Source organism: Diospyros lotus, chromosome 5 (genome assembly GCF_014633365.1).
Source record: "Diospyros lotus cultivar Yz01 chromosome 5, ASM1463336v1, whole genome shotgun sequence".
Classification (NCBI taxonomy): domain Eukaryota; kingdom Viridiplantae; phylum Streptophyta; class Magnoliopsida; order Ericales; family Ebenaceae; genus Diospyros; species Diospyros lotus.
In genome coordinates this window covers 36330482-36340362 of record NC_068342.1, presented here as the reverse complement: position 1 = coordinate 36340362, position 9881 = coordinate 36330482, and the positions used below count along the sequence as shown (strand labels likewise).

Sequence of the window (9881 nt, the reverse complement as noted above, 5' to 3'; positions counted from 1 at the left end):
TAGACTCTATCAAAGGTTACTCCCATTTACCTTTGGGAAACCCTTTCAAAGGCCTCTTTGAAGTACCTTCGGGAAACTCTTCCTAATTTAAAATATATCAACTAGTCTCCAAGATAGTTGTCTTAAAATCCGAAACAAACAATCCAAAAAAACTCAAATATCTCCAATTAAGATATGACTTAAACAAAAATGCTCAAGTAAGAAACACCCCCACAATCCTGACTATTTTTTGTTTCGCAAATCTTCTAAAAATTAGATATTCTTTCGTAATTATAAATTTATTATTATATCTAAATAATAAAAAAAATAAAAATTTAATATAAAACTAAAAACTCTATCAAGCGATTCTATTCAATTATTTTTATAAAGATTATATTTTATGAGTAATTTTATTTAAAAATTAATTTATATTTTTGCTTCTAATTTCTGCTCCACAACAAAAAATATTTTAAATATTTTAATTTCTTTTTCACACCAAAAAAAGAACAAAAGTGTTTTTATTTTCACTAAATCACACCTAGTAACTTTCTCATTTGCAATATAACATGCAAATAGTCATAAGCTTCCAGAAGTATACAATAGGCATTATTGTCACCTTTTTGTCTTTTTTTTTTTTTTTTTTTGTTAACGCACCATCACAAGGGTCTCCTACTGCTCAGCCCCACGATCTCAATAGAAGATGTAAATCAAGAAACCCAATAACCAATTTTTATCCCTAGCCTTTTTTCACTGACATGAGAGCGACCTAATATTTTTTTAAGTTTCAAGATAATCCTTAACTGCTTAGCTTTTTTCCTTAAACATGACTCGAACACAGAATCTGAGAACCCAAAAAACAATACCTTAGTAGTTCTTCCTTTGCCAATTGGCTACACCTTTCCATCTTTATTATAAGCATCATAGAGATCTTAGCAAAAAAAATTAAAAATCAAAGAGAGAAGTTAATAATAAAAGAAAGACATTAATTTATATAGTTAATTTTCAAATCATTTTGATGCTTTTGTTTTGGTTATAAATTTAAATTTTTACTAAGATTAATTTTATTTATTATCAAAAACGTCAAATTCTTATTTTTGTTATACAATCAAATTATGATTTTTGTTGTTTAAGCAGTATATAAAATGAATAAACTTCATTTATCTATTTAAAAATAATAATTTTCTTTACATATCATCGATGGCCAAATGCATATTTTTGACATTTACTTTTACGTTTTGCTCATGTGGTCATTTAAATTTTTCGTTATTTCGATTACACCTTTAAACCTAATTTTTGAATCAATTTAACTTCTGTATATTGATATTTTTTTGTGCAACAAATTAAATTTTTCAAAAATTTCAATTACACCTCAAAACTTATATTTTTTACTTTTAACTATTGTACTTTCATTTGTAAAGAAAAATATAAAATAAAATAACAAAGCATATATCACACTCTTTCTACATTAACGTACAACAAAAGTTAAATTGCCTCAAAAATACAAATTCAGTATAGATATTCAAATAATAAAAAGTTCAAGTTATCAAACACAAGAAAAAAAAAATCAAATTATAAAGGTTAAATCAATTCAAAAATATAAATTTAAAGTATAATTACAATAATAAAAAATTTAAATAATCACATAAATAAAACGTAAAAATAAGTAATAAAAAATATAAATTTAGCCTATCATGAACAAAAAGGCTCTAAATATTATTGGCTTTAAGGTGAGCCCATCAAAATTTATCCGAATATCTAATTAATGTGATTTGTAAGTTATTGCTCAATGCACACTATAATGATTGGCCATACCTTCTCATCAATTAGAAATAAAAAATACATAAGTACACCCACAAATGTTACAGCAAAATCAAATATAAAGATGATGTAACCTTGACAAGATGCAGTAAATAAATAACAACAATGTGTATCAAAATGGCCAAGGGAGATCCTTATTCCAAACAAGATGATCCACTCTTTTCAATGCTAAAGTTGGAAGTAATGCTACAAGGTTTCTCCAACATATGTAACCAAAAAATATTCATCTTTACATATATATATATATACTAACCTTAATCCAATCTTTTGCTATAATACATCTGTGAAGAAGTTCCGTGTCATCCCATGTCCAGAGGCTTGAAATCAAGCCCCCTGGATAACATTCAAAGCTCAGCACAGCCATCAGTACCCTTGCTTGTTCTTCTTCCAATAGAGGAGCTCAAAACATATTCATCAGCATGCTTCTTAAGCTACAAAATCATGTAACAGATGGGAGGGGCCAAATCTGTGCTGCCGGTTGCCAGGATCCATGCAGTCGTAGTCGGCTGGCTGAGGCTGAGGCTGAGGCTCAACAGATGAAGATTCGGTGTTATAGATGACGTCCCCTCTCATGGCAAGAAAACTGTGATGAGTGTCGACGGACATGGGGAGACTGCCGCCCTCAGAGTGCTGTAATCCTAACGTGAGAGAGACCCCAGTTCCATTCCCGAACCTTCCCAGCTCTGACATGTGGTATGCAGCAGCCGCGGCTCTCATGAACCTCCCGCCGCCTTCATCAGAGTGCACCAATGTTTCCGGGTAAAGACCACTGTCATCCACACCAAGCCTTTGCTCCCCCCTTGATTTCATCACGCCATATTCGATTTCAGTTCCTCCACCATGAGTCCCGGTTGGGAAAGGGGTATCATTTGTTGTTCCCGCCATTTCTACATCGGGAATGAGATTGTTTTTAGTATCGAGGAACTGCCCGCTGCTGCATCGCTCAAATGCTGCAGATGTTGGGCTTTGTTGCAAGTCTTCCCCTCTATCCTCAGATGCACTTGCATCGCCTTTTGTTGCTTTAGCTGCAGCTTCAGATGAAGAAATAGAATCCATCTCCCCGCTGCCAATTTCTTCTTTGTACATCTCTTCTACCATTGGCTTCCAGAGACGGACCCGAGCATTTATAAACCAGTTTGAAACCTGATGCAGACCCACAAGAGGGGGTTAAAAAAGATTGACCCATATATCAAATTAGAACAAAAAATCAAGATGCTTCAAGTGCATACAAGATGTGCTTAGCAAACCTATTATATTTCACTTATGTAATGCTGTTCCTTGAGGTTTTCCAAAGAAAACCGCACTAACCATAGTATTATCATTTTTGAATTGCTAATATATGCCGTGCTTACATAGCATTTTCAAGCCGCCAATATAATACATATATTATACGCTGAGGATTAATCATAATTCTCAAGGCATAAAATAACATTCCAAATTGAAACACTCACTCTAGAGTCTAGACTGCAGCTGTACAACATAACATGAAAAACTAATCAAACTGCTTGGCCGTTGCGGAACTAGTTTTAAGGAAACCTACCCGAACAATTAAGTTGAGGCAGTATTCTTGTCCTTATCATTCTGGGTTTTACATAAATGTTGCCAATCATAACTGCAGAACAAAATCACATGCCTTTTTGTTTTGTCCCTAACAGGCTTAGTTTTACGCAAACTGTAGAAAGAGGGTAAGAAAAACCAAAGAAAATTTGGTACGAAAACTTTAAACATGACATAGGATATCATAACCTTAGAAAGGATATGGCCATAAATAGAAATAATTGGAGGTCTAGAATTATTGTAGCTGACCTCACCCAGTCAGTTTAAGGTTTGTGATTGTTGCTGTTACCAGTTAACTTGCTCTCAACATTAACACTGAAAATCTAGCCGTTTTCATTATCACTGACTTGGTGAAATTTTCATCAATAATCTTCTAATTACTGTTAGCAATTTGTCATGACCCTAGGGTTTCAGCAGAGAATTAGGCCAATTTTAGGAAGAATTAGGGCAGAATTTGAGAAAGAGAGGGGAAAACAGAAAGAGCCGGAAGAAACAGGGAGATCGAGAGGAAGAATCAGAGGGAATCAGAGAGGAGGAAGAGAAGCTGGGGAAGGAACACAATTTCATGCCCAATGATAAATAATAATAGTTTAGCAGTGATTTGCGCAACAATGATGAAGTATGAAAAGTCAGTCCTGCAATATCAAACTCAACCAACCCAGTTATCCTAAAATCTGCCTCCATGAATCCGTTGAAACTCCTAATATCTTGCAGAGAGCCAGATAATGATGGAAAGTTCTTTTACCTGACTTCTTGTCAGGCCTGTTTGCCTTGCTAGCATTAACTTTTCAGAATCTTTAGGGTAGCTGCAGATGAAACGACTCCATTAATATCAATTGAATTGCACAGATTCACAAATGAGACCTAAGAGAGAAAAAATAAGGGCAAGGGATTTACGGATGAAGGAAGTGTTCAAATAGCCAAGCACGAAGAATAGAAACTGAGCTTTCAGGCAGCCCTCTTTGTGGTCTCCATGCATGTTGTTGCATCATGCCAAGCTGTTGAAGTGCTCTCTGCTGCCTGAGATGCTGATCCACATAGCGAAGGCGTGATATTCCAACTCCTCTGCTATTTTCTGAAGCATCTTGCTCGCCAAGGCTTTTTCTTGCCACTCGAATCTGGGCAGATATTGCATCCCGCAAGCAACGAAAGTGGCGGGAAATTGTCTGAAGGGCTAGTGCTGTGTATGGTTTTGCTGCTCCACATCCAGCTACAACGTCAAACGATGATATTACAATCTGCATTTGATGATAATACTGTTTGTACCTTCGATCAACCTGTCAAGATAGATAAACATTATCCCCCCTTTTTCTGCTGCAAGTATAAGTATACCATATTTGAAAAATATAAGACCAATGCAGGAATCGAAATTAACACAAGTTATTCTATTAACAATGTCTAATGTGATTTCACAATACAACAAAATAAGAAAAGAGATTATATGCAATAAGGTTGGAGCGGTGACCATGGAAGATATGATGCAGATAAACACATGCACGGCGAATGGATAAAATGAATAAGTTCGTAGCAAAAATGGGGAAAGGAATATCAAAGAAAACTTGGTGGAAAGTCCTTAAAAATAGCATAGGATATAATAGTCTTACAAAAAATATGACCATTAATAGAGAGGGTTGGACACCTAAAATTCATGTAGCTGAACCCACCTAGCGGGATTAAGGCTTGTGATGTTTGTTGCTGTGTATATTACAACTGCTATCACACAAGCGTGATGGTAATAATTTTGCAATTAACAAATAGGAAAACAACCAAAACGTGGCAATTGAACTAGGTAACACATTAGAAGCTTGGACCATCACACCATAACCTAATACCTAGATTACACAATAGCATGGAGAACAATTCAACTTAGAAACTAGATCATGATAATCTGAGAGGAAGACAAAACAGTGTAGCAGGACAGAGTGCACCAAAGTTAATCAGAATATCAGGGACCAATAACACATAAAGACCACTTTTAAGTTACCAATGAGTAGATGTGAAAAGGAGATTGTAAAGTATGCCTTGGCATCCAAAAAAGGACAACTTTCCCACAAAATATGATCTATACAATGATCATGAGGGTGGTGAAGTACAAAAGCAAGAAATACACTACGGGAATAGTATAGGCAGCATTTTAGTGTTTGATTGGGCCTTCCAGAAGAGGAAAGTCATATATGTGGATCTTGTGCAATTTTATCAGTCTTCTTATGAATGGGACCCTATGCAGACAACAGCGTTAGCAAATGTCAGGAAAAAAACTCACCTTTTTTATCAGAAAAGTGGCATCTTCTAAAAAATCGTGAAGCTCTGAGCTTCATATTAAATTCCTTCAGGAATGAGAACTCAGCTCAACAACCACTCGTTCTGATTATTGTATTCAAAGACCAACAACAAGAACTATATCTGTAAGTAGACTAACACTCAGTGACCCAAGAAAAATAACACCAACCACCTTAATTAAACCTTTAAAGTTCTAACAGACCAGCAGTGAGAAGATGCACTAAGAGAAATTTTATTCCTGAACGGCTAATCAGCACCTCAGCTCTTAGTTGTCCACATGGAGCAATTTTATATGCCAGAAAAATCTACAAAAATCTCTCTAGCAAAATCAGAAATCAAAACACCAAAAAAATACTACCTGTCGGAGGGGGAAGATACTGCTATGCCTTGAAGCTAAAATACCCATGCCAGATCACCTCAACCATCCAACTACCTCTACCAAAAAAAAAAAGCTGGGTCCTCAATAGTATCAGTTTTGAAGTGACCATGATGTTGATAAGAATTATATTCATAACACGTGGAAAAGAACTTCTAAAATTATATTTACCATGACTCAGCACCAGAAATTCATGGGGTAAACTAACCCCTACTAGATGGAAAAGTTCTGGTTGTGTGCATAAACAAGCTCTTATAATATCACTCTTCAGAGTGTGGATTAAATTTTCTGTCCTACCCAGTTCACAACTCTCAAACAATTGAAAATGGTACTTTTAAGATGCTAATAATCATTTTGTCAACACTATATCAGCCCCTAGAAATATGATGGTTGTTCATGCGACCAATCAATTCTCAATTCCTAATCCACTTGAAGTCTTGTTAAGAGATGTAGGTCTATGTTTGATCTTCTTAGAATGTTTAGGGAACTTGAGAGAAGAGGCTGGCAGAACCAGAAATGATTTAAATGTGGCAACTTAACCAAATTTTCAAGCATTCAAGAATCAAGTTATAAGTAAAGACAGTGTTGTCTTTTAGTTGTTTATGCATGATAGAGGAAGTGCATTCATACTTGTAGGCCAAAAGCTGGATTCAAATTCTGTGCAAGTTCAAGTCAAAAAATCACATCCAATATGAAAAAACATGTACTCAACTCCAAGGTTTGCACAATAAGATCCACAGTTGTAACTCAGAACATGCAGTCAAAACAATCTCTTATAATTTTCAACATCTATCCGTTAAGCATTCAAAAAAAAGCAAACAGATAATAATTCTGCTTCAGAAATACCAAAGCCTTATAGCAATTATAATAGGATAAAACTGCTGGAAAATGAATAGAGAACAGGATATTTGATCATTAAAAGCAGAATATATACACATATATATATATGACAGGTTGGGAAACAACAAATGATGCCAAGTGTTTGCCTTACCTCATCCAACATGGACAAAAGCTTTGTCAACTTGTTCTGCAGATCCTGTTTTTCAGCTGCTGAAAGCTCGCTAGGGGAGGTGTTGATGCTCTCTTGGGCATTGGAAGACACGCCACTCAAAGGGGGCAACATGGTTTCATTCTTTGACTCCCCGTCAATTTCTTTTGAAGGTTGTTTCTTGGAATCCTGCTTCAGAGCATTTCGAACATTAACAACTTCATCAAGTAGTTGCTGAGCTGCTTTCAAGTACTTTGAATTGGGAATTGTTCTTGCAACACTTGACATTCCATATGGAGATATGTCTGTTTTCATTGCATCTGAATTGCCCCCAAGAAAACCAGGAGGCATATACTCAACATTTCTTGTTTGTGTATTCTGTGACTTTTCATCATCCCTAACAGATGCACTTCTGCCACTCCCCTCAACCGAAATCGACAAATTAGGACTCAAGAAGGTAGAAAAACCCAAAGTCGGATTCCTGTAATCGATAGAAGGCATTTGCATTGCAGATGGGATTTGAGTACTAAGGCTAAGGGATAATCCTTGACCCTGAAAATTCTGCACCCCCTGAAGAATGTCAGAGGCAGTGCCCATTGGGTGTACGAATGGCATCTCATTTCTACCATTCGCCCAGCCACTAAAATCATGCTCGCCAATCCGTGATCCTCCAAGATTTGATAGGATTTCCTGCTGTGTTGGGGCAGAAACAGAAGCACCCATGGGTAGAATGTCATTGCAGCTGTTCTGCTGCTCGGAACTCCCAGCCAATGCATCTGTACATGATCCGGAAGACGAGTAGTTCATATACATGATCATGTTACTGGAACTAACTGGTGCATCTGAACTAGAACTGGGCCAAGGCTCCCTCAAGTAAAGGGTTGGGGCAGCATCTCTTTGATTATCTGAACTAGGGAAATAAGTAGCCATCCTTTCTCTTTATGAGTCTCAAAACTTGCCTTGACTTCAATTGCCTAGTTGCTTTGTAAACTACAAATGATTAATAAGAGTGATCATCATTCATCAGTTGTTTATACTTCAAGGTCACTGATTGAATAAAATCAATGAGATGGCATTTGAACAGGTATCAAAATAAGAACTCAGCACCAGTGGAAATGCCATACAATCGGCTTCTAGGATTTAATTCCAAATTGGGATCTGATGCAAATTGAAGTTCGGTAAAATTTAACAACAATAGAATTCTAGAATCAGAATCAATTATTGGCCCTTGACAAGTTCACATACACGAGGGCAGTCAAAATATACTATGCCTTGTGAAACGCCTAAAAATCAAATCAGCAACCTCAGCTTAGATCAAAATTCAACTTTCTGTACGGCAATCACATGCATAAATCAAAGGGTTTCCTCCACTAAGAAAGGAGATTTACGGGCGGCGGGCCAATATTCAACAGTGAGATTTCTTGGTCAATCCCTTCAGTTTTTGACAAATTGACAGGCATGAGTACAGAATATTGAAATTCTTGACTTCTAGATATCAACCATATGAGAACCATGAAGGATTAGCCCAACTAAATGAAGTAGAAAACAAAACGAAAAGAACAGACAGAAAAGAATAGAAATCAAATAAACCATCTGGGAAATCTAAAAGAGAAATAAAAGTAAACATACATACATACATAAATTTCTTAAACCCTCACAAATCGTTTAAAATTTAGAGGAGGAAGACGAAAGGAGAAAACCCCATTACCCAGTAGGCCAAAAAAATTAATCATCATCATCATCTAGGAAGGGAGATAAGGAAGGAACAAATTTCTAAGTAGCTAAAGAGAGAATGGAAACAAAGTCAAGAGATATATGAATAAATATAATAGCGATTAATAAAATACCTGAAATCCAGCAAGAATTGTGTCTCTTGTGGGGAACAGAAAAGCCCTGATCCGCCGAAACAATCCTCGCTGAACGGAAACATGGCGATCCCGAGACTCAAGAACCGCCACTTTCTCATCACACGCTCTCCTTCTCCCAATTCAAAACCCGAAAAGAAAAACCCAGAAAACGAACGAACTTTATATATATAAATATATATATGTGATAATAAAGCTCAAAGTACGAAAATCATCACCCTTTTACTACTTTTTTTCTTATCATATATTCTACATCCATCATTCCATTGACACCCACGTGAGAGTTACAGGCTCATATCATAGACAAACAAACCAAACCCCCTTCTCTTTTTCTCTCTCTATATCTACCTGAAAACACCTCAACGGGTTTCTTTCTTTTTATCTGAGAAACTCAAACCCTTGTTGTCCAAGAGAAATAATAATAACTTTCTTTTTCCATCACTGTCTAGATCCTTTAATGGGTTCTTCTCTCTCCAGCCTTGCTTTGCTTTCTTCCCATCATCTTCTTCTTCCCCCAGTAGTTGTTGTTGATGTTGCTGTTGCTTGACCTGGTTCTAGCTGCTGCTGATGACGTTTGGTTAAGGAGCTCAATCTCTAACCACCAGTTGGTGGACCAAAAAACCCTCCCTTAAACCTCTTCTCTCCCCCCTCTCTCTCTCTCTCTAACCTCCAAATGTCTCCCTCATCTTGAGGATGGAATAGAGGTCTGGTTTGCTGCTGCAATATCCACCATACTTTTATTGTATATTTTCTTTGCTTAGTTTTCTTCTTCTCCTCCTCCATTTTTTTTAAGTGATTTTAATAAGAGATGAGCCACTTGGGTGCCCAAATCATTCGTCCTTTGTCCTTTCCCCCAACTAATGCTGTTATTGCGGTGGACCACTTCACTCTGATGTATCATCATTTCGCCCCACCTCTTTCTAAGTTTTCCACATCTGCCCCGCACAACATTGACCTCGATTTCTCAATATTTCCCTTTTTTTTTTTTTTTCTTAAAGACAACTCCCCCAGTACTATT

At 36.4% G+C, this 9881-nt stretch overlaps 1 protein-coding gene across 1 annotated transcript; it reads right to left on the bottom strand.

The window, feature by feature from the left end:
• Positions 1-1895: 1895 nt before the first annotated feature.
• LOC127801813 (BEL1-like homeodomain protein 7) lies at positions 1896-9624 on the bottom strand. Its single transcript, XM_052337236.1, has 5 exons — positions 8846-9624; positions 7002-7988; positions 4252-4631; positions 4100-4160; positions 1896-2940 (listed from the first exon to the last, which is right to left on the bottom strand). Exons 2-5 carry the CDS (start codon positions 7926-7928, stop codon positions 2224-2226), a joined length of 2085 nt encoding a protein of 694 aa, XP_052193196.1. The 5' UTR covers positions 7929-7988; positions 8846-9624; the 3' UTR covers positions 1896-2223.
• Between the last annotated feature and the right edge of the window lie 257 nt (positions 9625-9881).